Source organism: Pagrus major, chromosome 22 (assembly GCF_040436345.1).
Source record: "Pagrus major chromosome 22, Pma_NU_1.0".
Lineage (NCBI taxonomy): Eukaryota > Metazoa > Chordata > Actinopteri > Spariformes > Sparidae > Pagrus > Pagrus major.
This window is the reverse complement of record NC_133236.1, coordinates 10,083,963-10,103,057: the sequence shown is the minus strand read 5'-3', so window position 1 is coordinate 10,103,057 and position 19,095 is coordinate 10,083,963. Positions and strand designations below refer to the sequence as shown.

General features: G+C 38.4%; 1 protein-coding gene and 1 long non-coding RNA gene across 2 annotated transcripts; both read right to left on the bottom strand.

Moving 5' to 3' along the window:
- Window positions 1-7,172: 7,172 nt before the first annotated feature.
- On the bottom strand, window positions 7,173-9,926 carry LOC141018493 (uncharacterized). Its single transcript, XM_073493486.1, has 7 exons — window positions 9,830-9,926; window positions 9,263-9,601; window positions 8,879-9,130; window positions 8,697-8,738; window positions 7,906-8,007; window positions 7,772-7,815; window positions 7,173-7,492 (listed from the first exon to the last, which is right to left on the bottom strand). Exons 1-7 carry the CDS (start codon window positions 9,891-9,893, stop codon window positions 7,409-7,411), a joined length of 927 nt encoding a protein of 308 aa, XP_073349587.1. The 5' UTR covers window positions 9,894-9,926; the 3' UTR covers window positions 7,173-7,408.
- Window positions 9,927-13,423: 3,497 nt separating this feature from the next.
- LOC141017675 (uncharacterized) lies at window positions 13,424-14,896 on the bottom strand. The gene is made up of 3 exons (XR_012180670.1): window positions 14,822-14,896; window positions 14,703-14,731; window positions 13,424-13,534 (listed from the first exon to the last, which is right to left on the bottom strand). It is a non-coding gene; the product is annotated as an uncharacterized lncRNA (long non-coding RNA).
- Between the last annotated feature and the right edge of the window lie 4,199 nt (window positions 14,897-19,095).

The following is a 19,095-nucleotide window of genomic DNA, read 5'->3' as shown; positions in this document are numbered from 1 at the left end:
ACACACACTAATTACTGTCTATAAACGTGTGTGTGTGTGTGTGTGTGTGTGTGTGTGTGTGAAAGAAGGAGAATATGTGTGTGTAGGTTCTGCTTTCTCACACAAAGTAAATGTATGCTATGGTATCATATCTGCGTGAGGATTTGCACTACAGGAAGTTTGTGTTTCTTGTTGAGTGGTGATTAAAGGAACCAAACTTCTATTAGATTACAAGTAACAACTGATACTGTCAACACAACCCTCATTTAAAGATGGTTTATAGACATTTGTAGACGGAGTATCATTACTTTATTACGGTGCTGATGAGTACATAAGCCAAGAATGGCCATGCTTACAATTTTTTTTTTTTTAATGGATTTAATTATCTCATCATCTTGAGAAAATTAACTCTAAAAGATGATAATCAAACCGATTAGGAGAGATTTCCCAGCATGCATAGATGGCATCTTGATAACTGCAGGAACTGATTTAATTTGAGGAGTAACACTATTTAACAACACATCAGACTAGTTCACTCTTATTTATTTACATACATTTTTTATTATGGCATAACCACACCCATCACTGTGAGAGGTTGTTTTTTTTTTTGCCATAGAGAATTATTTTGGGTGTAGCCAACTGGACAGTAACACATCTGCTTGAAGTTGACCACTGTATTCCACTTTTACTCCAAGATATTTGTTTTAAACAATGGTAAAATGGCTAAAAATAGGCAATTGACACCTTTCACAATTCCAGGAGACAGGTTTGCCTTTCAGTTTTTACTTGTGTGTCACATCCGTCTTTATAAATGCACCAGAAAAGCAGGGAACAGTAGAAAGCATCCAATCATATACCTGATCGGACACTTGTTATAAAAAGTCTTAATCAATAACATTCTGAATTACAAACATAGTTTAGAGCTGATAACAGAAGTTGGAGTGAGACATCTGGCTTCTTTCTCATCTCTGTTGAGAGTTGTACATATGCAGTACCAACCAGGCAGCTGAATGCCGACTATACACATTCACTCTGAAGACAAAAGCCAGATGTTAGCCTGTGCTGGTGGGTTTTATGTCAAGCTCTGTTATCTCAAGATATGGAAATAATCAATTAGTGATCTTGAAATAATGGAATTAAAAAAATAATTGCCAGCATGGCTGTTCTCAGTTTCCATACCTGAGAGCTTAATGCACTGAAAAACAAGCAAATCAAGAAAACATTCCTTTCAGGGGACACTAAAAGTGATGAACACAACTAGGACACAATTGTTGTTGCCATGGTTTGCATTATTAGAGTCGTTTATCCATAAGTGGTGTTGGATAATAAGCTAAAATGTACGTTTTTACATGTTTATTTCAAATCATATTATCTGTCCTCCTTCCTTACAGAATTATTTGATTGAATCAGTGACAGAAAATATCTGCTCAACTTGATTTAGATCGAAAATTATTGTTGCTGCACTTCTTTTATCTTTGCTGCATTCGTCTTTCTCATCCTGATTTTTGTGATCGGAGGATCACAAGGCCAAATTTTTGGTTGTAAAATTACAGTTTTGATCATCTTTAAGCAGTTTAAGATTATTATTCTATATGTGATATGTCGATAAAGGCTGAAAATACACAAGTCAGTTGGTTCATTATTGATTTATTGAGAGATATAGATGTTAAAATGACTGCATATCAAACAATAACAGGAGATACAAAAATAACAGCAAAAACTAACACATCTTTAACTAAAACTCAACATTAGCATATTAACTTTTGCAAAACAGTGCCTTGGAATGTTTTGCTCATGATTTATTGATCACAAAGCAAAATACAAGTGTGACCTCTGTATTCTGGTTCATGAAATGACCTGGGATCCTCAGAGCACCTATTTTCTGATACCTACACTCCAAAGCCAGAAAAATGTACCATATATTATGTAAATTTACATTTCAAGCAGCCACATAATGCTGTGCTAATGTGCTACTAGTTAACCTACTGCACCCCGTACTGGATAAAAGGCTTGTTACAGCAAAAAATCCTCAAAAAGATCATCAAGCATTCACTAAAATCCATTATCAATGTAAAACAAGTGTATCAGTACGAGCTGTGGCTACACCGTGGCCTCTTATTTCTTTGGTTTGTTGACGGTGGCGTACAGGTTGCTGGGATCAGCAGACGCTCCAGCAGAAAGAGAGGAAGCTTTGATGGTGGTGTAGGTCACTGCTTCATCATCATCATCATCTTCATCTTTTCCTTGAACCTGAAAACAATAAACAAACAACACAACAAATAAATCACACAATATTATATTATACAGAATAATGCAAGTAAACACAACCTTATGAAATCCAGCAGCACATAAACACAACACGATGAAATAACAACAACACAAAAGTGATTCAGTTTGAAGTCTGAAGATTTCCTGTTTTTCTTACCCGATCTCTCCTGTTGGTGTTCCTGGTGTAGCTGACGGAGGCGTAGCAAACACCATCTCCAGGGTCAGCCTGCACAGAGAGGACAACATGTAGATTTAATCTGACTCACACTTCTCACTTTATTCTGTTCTAGTTTGACATTATTTTACATTCTTTTAATTCTGCCAACGTGCTCATGCTATCTCTCATGTTTCAAATGACGTGTCAACATGTTGTGTAGCAGTTTATCTGTGGTGGTTTGACCTCTGTTTGACTACTCATGCTCTCCTCTAGTGTAGTCCCCTGTGTCATCTTCCCTTTTTATCTTTATCACACAATCTGACACCATCAAGATGGTAGTGTGTGATCTCACCGTGCCCTGACTGGTTTCTGGAGCAGACTGAGTCACTGCTGGGTTTGAGGTCAGTCCCTGAATAAACACAGTTTGATCAAAAAGCATCTTACAGTTCACTTAACACACATGTAGTCAGGGTACAATAAAAACACCTGTGTAACATATGCAGTACATCTGTGCAGGATATTATACTCACAACATTGTCCTCCAGCCGTGTTTTGTTCTCTGAAAAGACAAAAAAGAGAGTTGACTTTAGCTTCCCCAAAAAAAATCCAGTTTTGTTGTAACATCTTGTTTAAAAAAGTTTTCTCTGTGCTCTCACCTTCAGCTCTCTTCCTCCTGATGACTTTCACAACAATTATTAAAAGTGCCACTAAGACCACAGCCAGAATGATGAGCAGCCACCGCCAATCTGGAAACATAATGAAAATATTTGAAGCATGTTGGCTGCAGCTTCCTGTTGAAGAGAGTTACATGTCATTTTAATTTGAGACTTTTAGTACAAAGACTGCATCCAATGTAAACACAATCTGAATCTACTTTGACCAAACAAGCAAACAAAACACATTACCCACTTAACTCAATGTCTACTTACTGATTCCTTACGGAGCTTTCAGCTGTACGTTGTAAGCACAACAATAAACTTATAATACAACAGAAAGTAATTTAAAATGTAAAAACATTCATCCATTTACTAATGAAACAACATGAACCAGAAAACAGAGACATAAAGTGTCTGTCAGCATCTAACAGATTGTAGAAGCAGATAAAAATGTTCACTAACTACCCTGTGAAGCATCATCGGTCCCAGACCCTGTTGCAGTTGTTGTTGTTGTTGTTGTTGCTGCTGCTGCTGTGTCCTCGCCTGAACAAATAAACACAACTCAACAAACTGTTCAGTACAAAACGTGTGATGTAACATTTAAACTTCAAATCCCTAAAATTAACAAACATCTTCTGTAATTATTCACATCAGTTTGAAGATCAACATATTCTCACCTGGTTTCTTTCCTGATGACTGAAGTCTGAAGGGAAACAGCTGCTGCTCTTTGTTACCATCAGTCACTGAACAATTCAGAAGTTTAAACCTTGACTTGTAAATGCGATGATAAGTCAGAACATGCACAGAGGCAGAGCAGAGAGACTGTGATGTAGTTACATCTTGGTTATCTTTTTTCACCTCTTTACCCTCATACAGCCACTTCACTGTGTGTGTACATCGTCCATATGTCGACACAGAGCAGTTTAATGTCACCTCATCATCGTTCTGATGTTCAGTCACTGGTGAAGATGGAGATATTGTGAGAGAAAGACAACAAGAGTGAAATTAACTTCATCACTGTGATCATAATTATTGTAATGTTTCACAGTTTGATCTGAAAACATTATGATGTAAATACTCACTGGAGACAACAGACAGATAAACCTCAGAGTATGAACTTAATGGAGCTCCTCTTGATTTATACTGCTGACAGTTGTAACGACCAACATCCTCAACTGTGACATTCTTCATAACCAGAGAACAGTTCCCTGTAACACTCAGTCTGTCTGATTTAGCTTTGGCATTTTCACCAATCTGTCCAAGTATAACCAGCTCTACTGCTGATGTGCTTCTTGAATCACTGAAGGTCCAGGTAGTGCTGTCACAGTGTTGCTGTTCCTTTATCATATTTTCACAAGGCAAAGTGACGTCATCTCCAACTCTGACAGTGAAGGAGGCTGGAAGGTTTTCAGCTGCTCCTGTTTACAAGATCAGAGAAAAATATGGAAAATAAACTGAAATGAGAAAAAATCTGTGATATTTCTTTATCCTTGTTTTTAAAAGTTCACTAAACTCACCATGTTGTAAACAAACAACACATTTTGTTGTCTTACTTCAATCAAATATATTTAATAAAGTACATTATTGCAATGCACCTTCCATTTCTATATGTGACATACGTCTTCTTACCTGTGAACTGAAGCATCGCTGTAAGAAATAAAGACATTTGAATCCATTTGAACTCGACCATCATGATTCTCTGTCTCTCTCCTTCTTCTGTCTCTGTTCTTATGATCATCTGAATTTCTAAATTTGTGCTTTAGTCGAGAGAAGCTGCACCTACTTCCTGTGGTTTGTATGATGTAACTTCCTCATTCTTAATCTTAGTCTGTTCTAGATTTTTATCTCACTGAATTTCTTGTAACTGTCACAATTTCCACTTTTACAGGTTTGAAATGTAGTTTTCTCTCATCCACAGTGACTGACAGCAACCACAAACTCTTGATCAGCAACATGAGATGCAGCCATCAGTGAAGAGGTCAGAGGTCAGAGGTCGCAGCAACCCGACAAAGATCCTGTGAAACTGGAATGAGCGAGTGAAGAAGACAAAGTCACTGATTACAAGACAAAGGAAAATGTTTGAGTCAATCTAACACTGTAACAAACAAACTATATGAAGACTCTTATTGAGTCTCAAGTTCACACAGTGTCCAGTCCCACGGTGTATTTGTGACACTGACGTGTTTCACACATATGTATGTATAAGTGTTTTGATGAGAATGTGGGTACAACAGCAGCAAAGCTCTGCAGGTGTGATCCTCTAATGATGAGCAGGTAACATGAGAAACACACGAGGCTCACAGGAACACACAGTCCACACTTCATTAGGACAGAAGACAAAGAGGCGCTTATCAAATTCTGTTGAAAACCACTTGAACTCCTGGAAGGTTTGGACTGACTGAGACTAGTTACAACAAACGGTTCATTTGTCATCATTTAATTATAGAAACTTGTGACATCCTGCATTTAATATCACAGAGGCAGGTGAGTAGATAATCTAAAGTGCATGAATTCATGGACTTGAGAGGGACATAGAGCTGTGTATCATCTGCATAACAATGCTGGAAACAACATGCTTCTGGATGATCAGGCTGAGAGGAAGCTTGTATACAGAAAACAATACAGGGCCCAGAATGGACCCTTGAGGGACCCCACAGTTTAAATCTTAAACTGAGGAACTGGATTTTTCTATATGAGTGTATATGTGTAATATGTAATTACAAGGGAAAATATTGTCATACAACGGTTCAAACATACAATATGTAACTTCTGCCACTAGGGGCGTCTCTATCTGAACAAATCAAAGGATTCAGAGTGTTGTGTGGAGGGCCGGGTGGAGTGGGAGCTGCTACAGCTGGCTAGAGAGTCCAGATTAGAGCCAGACCCTCTGGAGAATAAACACCAGGAGTCACTTCAGATTCTGCTCTGATCGGGAACCATTTACTGAGAGGAGGAGATCTAAGAGATTACTTTTAAACTTTCGGGATTACAAAGTGGATTTATGTTCACTTCTGACTGCAGCAGCGATCTGTGGAGCTGACCTCCATTGTCAGGTGTTTATGTTGTGTAATATTGACTGCTGACTTGATACAGAGAAGAGGGGAAGAAGAGGAGAGAGAAGCAGAGTCTGTGGTGAGTAGGCTACTGAATTCACAGAGGGTTGTCCGGAATTTAACCTCACAGACACACACCTAGTTTACAGTAAAGTAAACTGGCATGAGTAAAGCAAGTAAATACAAATGTTCCTGCTGTCAAACTCGCTTCACTGTTGATGAACACACCATTAAACAACCACCACTGCTGATGAAAATCTATCTGATGTGACTTATAGGTACAAATGTTTCAAGATGTTTAAAATTTTATTCACCTTAAATTTAGTCTTGTTTGCAAACTTCCCTTTCATGGAAGTAGCAGCAGCGACAACATTGTTGAAAACATTTGGGATGATGTACTGTAAGTACACAACTCAACAAAATATATAACAAAGTTGTTTTTAGACATTTTGATTCAGAATTCTTACATATTATACTTTTAATTGTTACAAATAATGAAACAGGAATGAGCTACATCAATGATAAAAATCTTTTCGTTGCAAAAGGGCAATGTTGACTGTATACAGTATGTATAAACTGAAGTTTAGATGTTTATTGTGCTGTATGCTCAAAAAATGGAGTCATTATAACTAAGGTTCAGGAACTGGACCACGCCACTCCTTCTGGATGATCTGTCACCCAGGCCCAGCCAACCAAACCACCCGTGTCTAATCAACCAAACCACCCGTGTCTCATCAACCTAACCACCTGTGCATCATTAACTCAACCACCCATGTCACCCTGATTCAATCACCTGTGAAATCTAGATAGGCAAGCCTAACTCAACTCTCAACTCTACTCAAACCCCCCTCTTCATCCACCAACCTCGACCCGCCCTTTCTCCATCCACCCACCTCGACCTGCCTTTTCTCCATCCACCTACCTCGACCCCTCCTTTCCCTCATCCAACAACCCCGACCCCTTTCCTATCCTTTTCAAAATCTTCTACCAACTTCAATAAACTACCTTAACATTAAACTGTGGCTTGGTCCTGTTAGTGAAACACAGAGTAGAATAAAGTGGTGAAGATGTCTTTATTTGCAGATGATATTGTTCACAGATATAATAAAGAGAAGACGGTTACTGACTCCATTAAGGCTGAAAACACATTCAAACACACACAAAAATATGTGAACAACAATGCTAAATGAAAGTGAGTTAAAATGAGTTCTTCTGCACACAGAGACATGAAACTGAGCTCAAGCTGCTGCAGCTTCAACAACAAGCAGGAAATCTTCAAATCAGCTCTGAACTCTTCAGTGCAGTCTGACAGAGGCAGAAGTGTCTCCACAGTTTTCATATTTCACCACACCATCATCTTCATCTTCATCATGATCCACCTGTGAAACACAACACAAACAAACTGTCACTCTGAAACACTTTAACTGTCAACTTTCACATCATTGACCCACATTTAACACAAGAAATAAGAAATAATCTGACAACACCTGAATGCACCATCACTTACTGTTACTTGTATATATATTTATATATGTGTGTGTGTATATATATTATCCCAAAAGTGCTCCAAATGTTCCTCCCAGCTGACTGTTGATGTTTATAAACTGAGTCAGCAGAACCTGAATGCACCACCAGCTCCTGTCTGATATGATCTTTACCTGACTAGCTGCTGCACGTGAACGCCTCACTGGTCTCTGGTTCCCTGGAAAATAAAGCACAGAGTAACATTTCAGCTCTAAACTGACAGTTTGTGTTCATCAGTCCAAACAAATGTTGGTGTGAATTTTCTCACCTCCAGCTCTGATGAGAAGAACAGTAATCACAGTAATTAGGACGAGTTCAGCCACACGCAGAACCAACATGATGTAGTTGACAACAGGACAATCTGTACGAGCTGTGGAGCAGAAACATCATGTCAGAGAACAAAGTCATCATCAAACATCAGGAGCACAACACATGTATTTACTCATGTCAGTGACGTGGCTCTGGGGATGGAAATGTCAGGCGGTCGCTGACACACTGTACTAAGATAACAGCTGCAGACTCGTCTCATTAATGATAAATGAATGAAAAAATGAAATGAATAAATGTTTTTGATCTGTGAAAATCTAATTCAAGTGATTCATGGAAATAAAAATGGCTTCTCATGTTAGAAACAACATTCTGGCTGCAGCTTCCTGTTTAGTTCCAAAATCATTTCCCTAAAAGAGAAGAAGATTACAAGTGACTTTCAGAAGTGTTTAAATAATCATTTGATAGTTTTAACTCTTGACTACATGGCTGAAGGTTGATCAAATCCTTCAAAACATTTTGTCTTACAAAATGTTTGTTTGCTTTTGTAATTGGTTGTGTATGAATGCAAATATTTCAAAATAATATTTTTCTACAGCCACTGTGTCAAGCATTTCATAACATTCAACCATTTACTGATGAAACAACACAAACCAGAAAACAGAGACACAAAGTGTCTGTCAGCATCTAAAAGATGTTAACTGTGAGTTTAGTGGTCAGAGAGAGAGACAGAGAGACAGAGAGGGAGGGAGAGGGGGGGGGGGGGGGGGGGGGGGGAGAGAGAGAGAGCACCTAGTTGTGGTGGAGTGTCGTCCTCTGCAGATGTCTTGCTTCCTTCATTGTTGAATAGGACATGAAATGATAACACATCACAAATGATAATATGATACCTGGTGTTTACCATCCAAAGAGACTCACTGAGAATTAGTAACGTCATCTTAAAATTATGATTCATGAAATCAGACCAAATGTACCTGAGTTATCATTCCACAGCAGTGTTTGTCCACTCTGATCATCTGTCACTTCACACTCAGGTAACTTGTAATAGTTAAACTTCTGATTAAGATGAGGAGTTTTAAATGTCACCCTGGCAGAACAGCCAAGCCGTACTGTCTCCACTCCATCCATATTATCATCATACAGCCACTTCACTGTGTGTCCACACTCAGTATATGACAGCACATAGCAGATCAAGATGTCTCTACCATCCACCTGGTGTTTCTCCACTGGTGAAGATGAGACAGAAAGACAACAAGAATAAAATGAACCTCATCACTGTAATCATTAGTTTTGTAATGTTTAGTATTTTGTTCTAACAAAACAGTTTGATCTAAAAACATTAAGATTTAAATACTCACCGTTAACAACAGACAGATGAACCAGAGCATCTTCACCTTGTTGTTTTCCTGATTTGTTAAACTGTCTGCAGTTGTAACGACCAACATCCTCCACTGTGACATTTTTAATAACCAGAGAACAGCTTTCTGTCACCATCAGTCTGTCTGATTTAGATTTGGGAATCTCACTTTTACTGATCCGTCCGAGATTAACCAGCTGTTTTGCAGATACCCCATAACGATTGGCAAGCCAGGAAGTACTGTCACATTTGTCCTGATGTTTGATCACATTGTCACAAGGCAGAGTGACTTCATCTCCAACTCTGGCACTGATGGAGGTGTGATTCAGTCCAGTTACTGCTGTTGAAGATGAGAGATAAATATAAGAGAAACTGGTGAAATGAGAAAATGTTTATGTTCATTGTTCGTGTGATGATTATTTTTTTATCCTTGTTTCCAAAAGTTCACTGAACTCACCACATTAACGACAAATATTAACAGATTTTCTTGTCTTAGTTGAATCCAATGTACCCAATAAAGAAACTTCAATGCACCTTCCATTTCTATATGTGATATACGTCTTCTTACCTGTGAACTGAAGCATCGCTGTAAGAAATAAAGACATTTGAATCCATTTGAACTCGACCATCATGATTCTCTGTCTCTCTCCTTCTTCTGTCTCTGTTCTTATGATCATCTGAGTTTCTAAAGTTGTGCTTTAGTCGAGAGAAGCTGCACCTACTTCCTGTGGTTCATATGGTGTCACTTCCTCATTTTAGTCTGTTTTTTGTTTTTATTCATCTGAATATCTTGTAAATGTCCAAACAGCCAAAAACTCTGTCACAACTTCCACTTTCAGAGAATTGAACAGTGAAATGTTTCACCTCCAGAGCAGAAGAAGAAGGAGAAGAGGAAGAAGTTGACCGTGTGAAGATGGTTATTTCAGATAAATGTTTGCTGTTTCTTGAGATAGTGTTTATGATAAAACAGACAGGATTCATGGTGATGTTTGACAGCACACATGGACAGACAGGTGAAGAGTCAAACTCCTCATCCAGCACAGTTTGACTCTTGATGTCCGTGGTTTCATATGGTGATACTGTAGCAGCTGGAAAGAGCACAGATAAGATGATATGTTAGTGGACTGAGGCCTGTTGGTTCCTCCTTCTTTCTCTGCACTTGTTTCTCTCAGAGAAGTGAAGGGGAAGTGTTTTGATGAGAATGTGGGTACAACAGCAGCATCAAGCCTCCACAATATGTGCTGTTCAACTGGACACTTACAATACTTCACCTGTGGTCTGGAGGTTTTTCATGCTGTATGCTCACTGCAGACACGACTAGTTGGACATTTAAGATGTGTGAAATGTATTTACATCATTTTAGGTCAGAGTAGCTGTCATGTGCATCCAAACCTTCTGAAAGTAGCCTGAGTTATTAGATTTCTGGACATTCTCAGCTCACTTTGGCTGCATTTCTATCTGTATTAAGACATATTTTAGTGTCCAGAGAGAACAGAGCTGTTCAAGCCACCAGAGGGAAGGTTTACTACTAGTAGAGTCAAGACATTCATAGTAGAGAATATTCACTTTCCATTATGACTGTTAGTACATGAAGGAGTCACAAAACACAGTGTAGAGTGAAGTGGTGAAGATGTCTTTATTTGCAGATGATATTGTTAACAGATATAATAAAGAGAAGACTGTTACTGACTCCATTAAGGCTGAAAACACATTCAAACACACACACAAATATGTGAACAACAATGCTAAATGAAAGTGAGTTAAAATGAGTTCTTCTGCACAAAGAGACATGAAACTGAGCTCAAGCTGCTGCAGCTTCAACAACAAGCAGGAAATCTTCAATCTTCTGAACTCTTCAGCTGGAAGACGATTTAAGGAAGTGAACAAGACTTCAATGATCTTTCCTGTTAGATGAAGTTGAAATCCAGCTGCTGTGTTCTGAACTGGCTGCAGAAAATCAAGATTTCACATGATGCAGGAAAGTGTTGAAGCATCTGTTTTCCTGTCATTTATACTTTAACAGAGACACATTGAAAGAATCTTCTCAAGAACTTACAGCTATTAGTTCCTTTTAAGGAAGTAATGAGAAAGTTATAGGAGCCGTGCAAGTGTGACTAAGATTTTCTAAAAAGAAAACAACAATGCAGCAGCAGAGGAGGAGCTGTGGTTCAGGGTGGAGTTAAAGGAGCCACTGATGTGTTTTCAGATGAGTTCACAGACGTTTTACCTGATGCACTTCATTTCACCTTTGAGTTCATCTAGTGCACCTGTGGTCTTTTGTTTCTTCTAGTGAAGCCTTATAAAACTCTGGGCCTTTCCTTCTATTTGTGCTGAAAAAGAGATTTGAAGCGCAGCGACATCTGGTGGTTTGTAGGACTTACAGCATCTCTTCAGTCCTGGAGCTGAAGCACTGCAACACCTCTGTGATTTTAGCTGTTTTTGCAGCAGCTGATTTCACTTATGAATTGATGAAATTAGAGTTAATGTAGTAATATTAGCAGAATATCAACACAACATTTCACTGCACTTCAAAACTGCAATTCAAACTTTGAAATCTTTGGCTCCAGAGGCTTTAGAGAATATTATGTCGAGGCAAATCAGCACTTTATTTTCCACCATACATCCTCCTCTCACGAGCGGCGAGCACTTCTTTTGCTCTAAACAGAAAACATGACACAAATTGTGACGTATTATGAGTAGGGCTGACATTCAGGGTGGCTGTGAGTCCCACAAATCCAACGAAGAAGGAATGTCTTCTAAAATAGAAATGTTTTAATGCTATAGAGCGCGCCAGGGACGATATATTTTTGTCGGCTGACCTTGATGTTAGCATCGTATGGAAGAGGATTAGGGCCACAGAAAAAACCTTTTTGGGTTCTGACTTGTTTTTCCACAATTCTGAGTTTCATCTCAGAATTCTGTCTGATGTTTCAGAGAAAAAAGTCAGAATTGTGAAAAAATCAGTCTATCAATCTAACTAACTTACTTGAGTGTTTATTTTTCTGACACCTTTTCTCTTTTCCTCTCTACATCTGAACACAAATATCTATACTTTCTCCTCCTTACACTTTCAGAACAGTCTCATTACTTTAGTTTGATGCATTTGAGGGGAATTATGGTTTATTTTTATTTTGTGTCATTGCACATCACCTTCCCAACATCGGATCAAGACTGATTTCAACCTATCAGTGCATATCACGCACAGCAGACGTAGCGAGATGAATCAAAGACGTAAGAAGACTAAGAAGACAGAAACAGACAGAGAGGGAGGCTGGAATGGAAAGAAAGGCGTGATAGTGTCTTGTATCTGCAGAGACCCTGCAGCCCTCTGCCTGGATTTTCTTGTTTTCTCATTTTGTTGCTGCTCGGGACGCTTTACCAACCCAAAATGTGGCTATTTGACGTCCTGGGAATGAGACTCAACAATCAACTGTCTTTGTGGTGCGTTCAAGAACAGCTGGGACAAATCCTACTGATTCTACCTTTAAGTTTAATAGTCTTTGAATAATATTAATAAAACGTGAGCTTCAGATACTTTTTACTTTGATACTTTGAGAACATTTCAGAGCCTGTACTTTATTACTGTTACTTGAGTAAAGAAGTTGAAACAGTACTTCTGTCTTTTCTAAGTATCTGTACTTCTGCTTGAGGAGAGAATGTGTGGACTTTTGCCACCTCTGATGTGCTGTTTCTTATCACAGCATCTACTTCCTGTGATAAGTAAGAAGTCACTTCCTCATAATGACTTCAGTCTGTTTCTCCACCTCAGTTTGCTGCTGAATTTGTGTGTGATGTTAGATTTTGTCACATTTGAACTTTTACATTCGATGCATATTTGAAGATTGTTAGTTGAGATAAATATTTGCACAAATGCAACTTATTTTCTTTATATACTTTATTGTAAAACAGACAGGATTCATGGTGATGTTTACAGCACACATAAACAGACAGGTGAAGAGTCAAACTCCTCGTCCACCAGTTTGACTCAAGCCTGTTGGTCCAGCTCAGACTGAAACACAAATAGCTTGGCACAGAAAACACATTTGTCACATTAATGAATAAAAACAAATACATCCAGTCTAACTGTTAAAAAGATGTTATGATTCTATTGTTATCTACTCATGTGAAATATGATGAGATGATATTTAACAGCAGTGGACTCGTTTCTATGATGAGTTGATGTTGATGATCAGCGGAGTCTGACGGAGGCAGACGGCTCTCCGGTGTTTTCACAGATCACTGTACCATCATCTTCATCTTCATCATTATCCTCCTGAGGAAAACACAACACTCTGTGTGAAAATGGAGCAAATAAGTGTGGAAATACAAAGCAGCTCCAGAGAAACAGTTGAGTTCAGTGTCTTGCTAGAAAGAGCATTATTAATTCACCTTCCTAACAAACACTCAGGAAAAGTTCAGAGACTCAGACATGTATTTTGTTTTTCAGATTACAATCACAATTCTCTGACTTTCAGGCTTCCGGTGCTCCACGTTTAGCACAAGGAAATCCAAAATAATGGTTTACTTTAAGATTCACTACCTGACGTCCTTATCGTCTCAAAAAACAGCGAGCCCAGTCGCCAGGATAAAATGATGGCAGTTAACGTTTCTGCACACCACTGATACTTTCACATTTGTGTGCATCATAAAGCTACTTACAATACTGACATTTCCACTAAATCGCTCATATCACATTCACATTACATTCTAATGGTCAGACTTTCATATCTGGAAGTCCCAAGGAGATCAAGCTGGTGTTTCAACATTTGTAAGCGCAACAGCACTGGATATTTTTTAGGAAGCCTTGCCACAAGTTCCAGTTGTGTTTGAGGCGACAAGAATTGGTGTTTTAAGTCAAAACGGGATCTTTTCCGAACCCTAACTAAAAGTGGTTTTGGTGCCTAAACCTAACCAGAGCGTTGTCAACACATTCTCACTTCCAGTTCATGAAATTTAGTAGCTTGATCAGTGGCCTTAAACTTTAAACTATGACGCTCTACTGTAGCTGCTGACAAACACTTCACATGATCACATTATTACATACTTTTTCTTTTGGACTGTTATCAATGTCGTCAAATGGTTGTGGTTTCCTTAGGTCTAGGCACAAAAACGATTTGGTTAAGTTTAGAAAGAGATCATACTTTGGGTTAAAATAACTACACTCAGTCCCTTCTTAATTTTTCTGACAGGAAGTTGGGACATCTCTGGCCCAGTTTGTGACTACCAGAACAGACATTTTAAGCCAAAACATGATCTTTTCCAAACCCTAACCAAGTGGTTTTGGTGCCTAAACCTAAACAAAAAATAAAAAAATAAAAATGACAAAGGAACCCAAAGAAATATAAAGTTGCAACATAACAAATTTAAAGTTTCAACACATTTGTGGTTTTGCAGAAACGTAAATCGCCAACAAATGTTCAGACAGTGAGTTTAAAACTCACCCTGTTTTCTTCTCTCTGTGTTTTGTTCCCTGAAAAGACAAAAAGAGCGTCGAGTTTAGTTTCCACAGTGAAAGTCCAGGTTTATCAAAGCTTCCTGTTTCATCTGTGGTTGCTCTCACCTTTAGTTCTCGTCCACATGTTGACTGTAACAACACTTATCAAGAGTGCTGACAAACCCACAGACACAATGATGAACCGCCACCAAACTGAGAAGAGAAATTAGAGGAGTTAAATATAATCAGAGGTGTTTTGATGATGAGCTCTTTGGTAATGGCTTCTTTTACTGTCTCTATACCTCTGATATCTGAAACAAGACAGTGTCTTTTGCATTTTTGAACTGAATGTAGTTCTGATCAGTCTCTACCTTCTTCTTTAATTCCAACATTGTTGTTTGTAAATGTTTTTTTAACCTTCTGATGGTTTAATTTTCACTGATGTACATTTATTACCTCTTGTTGACACCGTGGTTGTTGTTGCATCATCACCTTAATCAACACAGAATGCAACAAACTGTTTAGTTAGAACAAACAATCATCTGCATAAAATGAATGACAAAGAATGATGTAAGATTAAAACCTGAAATCTAAACAAACATTAAAAAAAAAAGAATGAGTTAATTAGTTTGAAGTGATTTTAATCAGCTCATCACCTGTTTTGTCTCCTGAGGACTGACGGCTGAAGGTAAACTGTTGAACGTTTCCAGTGAAATTTTCAGTCACTTCACACTCAAAGGACTCGTGATGCTTTGACTTCTTGAGATCAGAGGTATGAAATGTCACAGTAGCTGAGCAGTTAGACTGTGATGTCTCCATGTCTTTATCTTCATCCACCTCTTTACCCTCATACAGCCACTTCACTGTGTGTCTACACCATCCATGATACGACGCAGAGCAGTTTAAAGTGGAATCATCAGCCTCCTGATGTTCAGTCACTGGTGAAGATGGAGATATTGTGAGAGAAAGTCAACAAGAACAGTTTGATCTGAAAACATTATGATGTAAATACTCACTGGTGACAACAGACAGATAAACATCAGTGACTGGACCTTGTTGTTCTCCTGATTGGATCTGCATGCAGAAGTAGTCACCACCGTCTTGGGTTGTGATGTCTTTGATAACCAGAGAACAGTTCTCTCTAACACTCAGTCTGTCTGATTTAGTTTGGGCTTCTTTGTGAATCTGCCCACGATCAAACAGCCGTACTGCCTTTGTTGAACCAAAGAAGATCCAGGTAGTACTGTTACACTTCTCCTGATTGTGTTTCACATTTTCACAAGACAAACTGACTTCATCTCCAACTCTGACAGCGACGGAGGGATATTTCCCTGTTACTGCTGTTGAGATAAAGAGAGTGAAAAGTCAAATATTAATAAATATGAGTTTCACTGTTACGCTCACAGCTTTTGTGATGTTAATTTTAGATACAACGTCTCATTTTCAGTGTCAAAGAGTTCATTGAACTCAACATGTTACAAACTAAACTTGTCCGTCTCAGTTAAAGGAAGAATACATAACAATTAGTAATATGAATGCAGTTTTGTATCCTTACCTGTCAGACTGACCACCAGCATCAGAAATAAAGAAAATGTAATCCACCTGAACTCAACCATTGTGTTTCTCTCTCGGTCTCACACTCACACTTCTGAAAAGTTATCGCAGCATCTACTTCCTGTGATGAGGAAGAAGTCACATCCTCATACTGACTTCGGTCTGTTTCATCACCTCTGTGTGCTGTTGAATTTGTGTGATGTTCCACCTTCTCCTTTGAATCTCTTGTGGGAACCTCTGTAACATTTTAAACTTTACATTTAATCAGGAGCATAGAGAGCTGAAGTCACGCCCAGTTTGTTGTAATTAAAGTAAAATATCATCTAGTTTTGTGTGAAGCCGCTCAGTGAACTACATCGTCTCTCTCAACACACGTCACGGACACCAACATGGCCGTCGCCTTGGCACAGAAATAGTTTCAACAGAGGTGAAAATCACAATAAAACTGATCATATTGACAACTGCAGTGATGTGAAAGTGTAGTTCCTCAGTTCTGTGAGCTGCTAATATACAGGAGCAGTTTTACAATGTTTAAGTTACGGGTTGTGGTGAGCGTTAAACCATTCAACCAACCGTTTCCATCTTTCTAAACTAACAAACATCTGCATTTGATGCATATTTGAAGATTGTTAGTTGAGATAAATATTTGCACAAATGCAACTTGTTGTCTTTATATAATTTATTGTTAAACTACACAAGCCCTGAGGGGCAAGTGAGAGTTTTTGTTTTTTCTAGTGCTCCATTTTCTAAGTTCTTAAATGTTTGTGTGAAAACAAAAAAAATTCAAGAGGAATTTGATTCTCATATTTTGTTTCTTTCTGTTGTACTCATTTCGACCACAAGAGGCTGAAGTGACCACTACTCATGTCCTGACTAAGATGAAAAGCATCCATGTTCCTCCAGGAGAGTTTTAATTCCTCTCTGCACTCTGAACACAAGATGCATCTATTACAGTATATGTTAGCAGGTTATGTAACATGACTGAAGTGCAGAAAGTGCATATTTCTGGCACAGAAAAACAGTTGTATGTGTCTGAGATGGAGGTTGGAAAACACTTATTAATTCTTCCATTCATGTTGTCCTGCAGCACTGTGAGGACAGTGAAAGTCTTTGCATCCATCAGCATTACGCACAACTGTAACCACAGTAATGCTATGTTTACAGCGATCACACTGCCTGCTTCACGTCACATATAAAGTTTAATACATGAATACTTATTGAAGTGTAGTTACAGTGAACTCGGCCTGCATCATGATCAGGACTCACAATGAAAATATGGAGTGTAACGATTCTGTGAGGCCTGTCACTGACTTTAGTTACAGACTATGATAAATCCATATACTGTACATAAGTCCATATGAGCAGGTGGTGAGGATGTTCCACATGAGCTGACTGGTGAAGGTGCAGAGACTGCACTGCACTGCACTGTTTGTAATACAAAGCAACCACCACAAAAACACAGACACAAGCAGAGAATATTTGATTTGAGTTTTCCATGCTGAACTCTGTCAGAAAAACTTTAACACTGCTGTGATTAGTTGTTTCAAGGAACTCATCGCTGTAGAACATGTACAAAAATAATCCTCTTCCCTGCAAGTGTCCAAATATCCCACTCACAATACATGAACATACTGTATTACAAAGTCTACTCGGCAGATATACACATTCTCCTAAAGCACAGGTGACCATTAACCCTTATTATGACAGTTGTATGCTCCCCCTGCTGGAGCCTGCTGGTAACTACTACTGTTGATGTTAAAATGGCATTTTGAAGATAAAACATGAGAAAAACACAAACACACTTTAATCTACCTGCTGAAACTGACAGTGAACACTATGACCATAAACTATTGTGTAGCAAGAAAATGCTCATATATCAGAATTTGAATAAAATTACACATGAGGTCATAAAATGTAAATCCTTGATCTGGCTCGCTGATAATACACAATATTCCAGCTGTGACACTAAGAGCAGATTAGTGTCAAGTATGACATATTTCTGACCAAAAGAAAGACATGACAGTCATGTTACATAACCTGCTAACATGTACTGTGATAGATGCATCCTGTTTTTAGAGTGCAGAGAGGAAATAAAACTCCCCTGAAGTAATTTCCTCTTGTAAAAGACATTTCTTGTGAAAATGTTTTTTTTTTCACTCGACTTTTGATCATATTAAAGCAGCTTAAGATGAAATGTATTATTTTATAGATGTTTCTCTACAAAACATAAATTGTTTGATGTTTATGTCGATAAAGGCTGAAATTACACAAGTCAGTTGGTTCATTTATTGATTTATTGAGCGATATAGATGTTAAAATGACTGCATATCAAACAATAACAGGAGATACAAAAATAACAGCAAAAACCAACACATCTTTAACTAAAACTCAACATTAGCATAGTATTTTTTGCAAAACAGTGCCTTGGAATGTTTTGGTTATGATTTATTGATCACAAAGCAAAATACAAGTGTGACCTCTGTATTCTGGTTTATGAAATGACCTGGGATCCTCAGAGCACCTGTTTTCTGATACCTACACTCCAAAGCCAATCTGGCATTTACTCTTTTTACAGATTATCATATTAAAGCACTAATGTGCTACTAGTTAACCGACTGCACCCCGTACTGGATAAAAGGCCTGTTACAGCAAAAAATCCTCAAAAAGATCATCAAGCATTCACTAAAATCCATTATCAATGTAAAACAAGTGTATCAGTACGAGCTGTGGCTACACTGTGGCCTCTTATTTCTTTGGTTTGTTGACGGTGGCGTACAGGTTGCTGGGATCAGCAGATGCTCCAGCAGAAAGAGAGGAAGCTTTGATGGTGGTGTAGGTCACTGCTT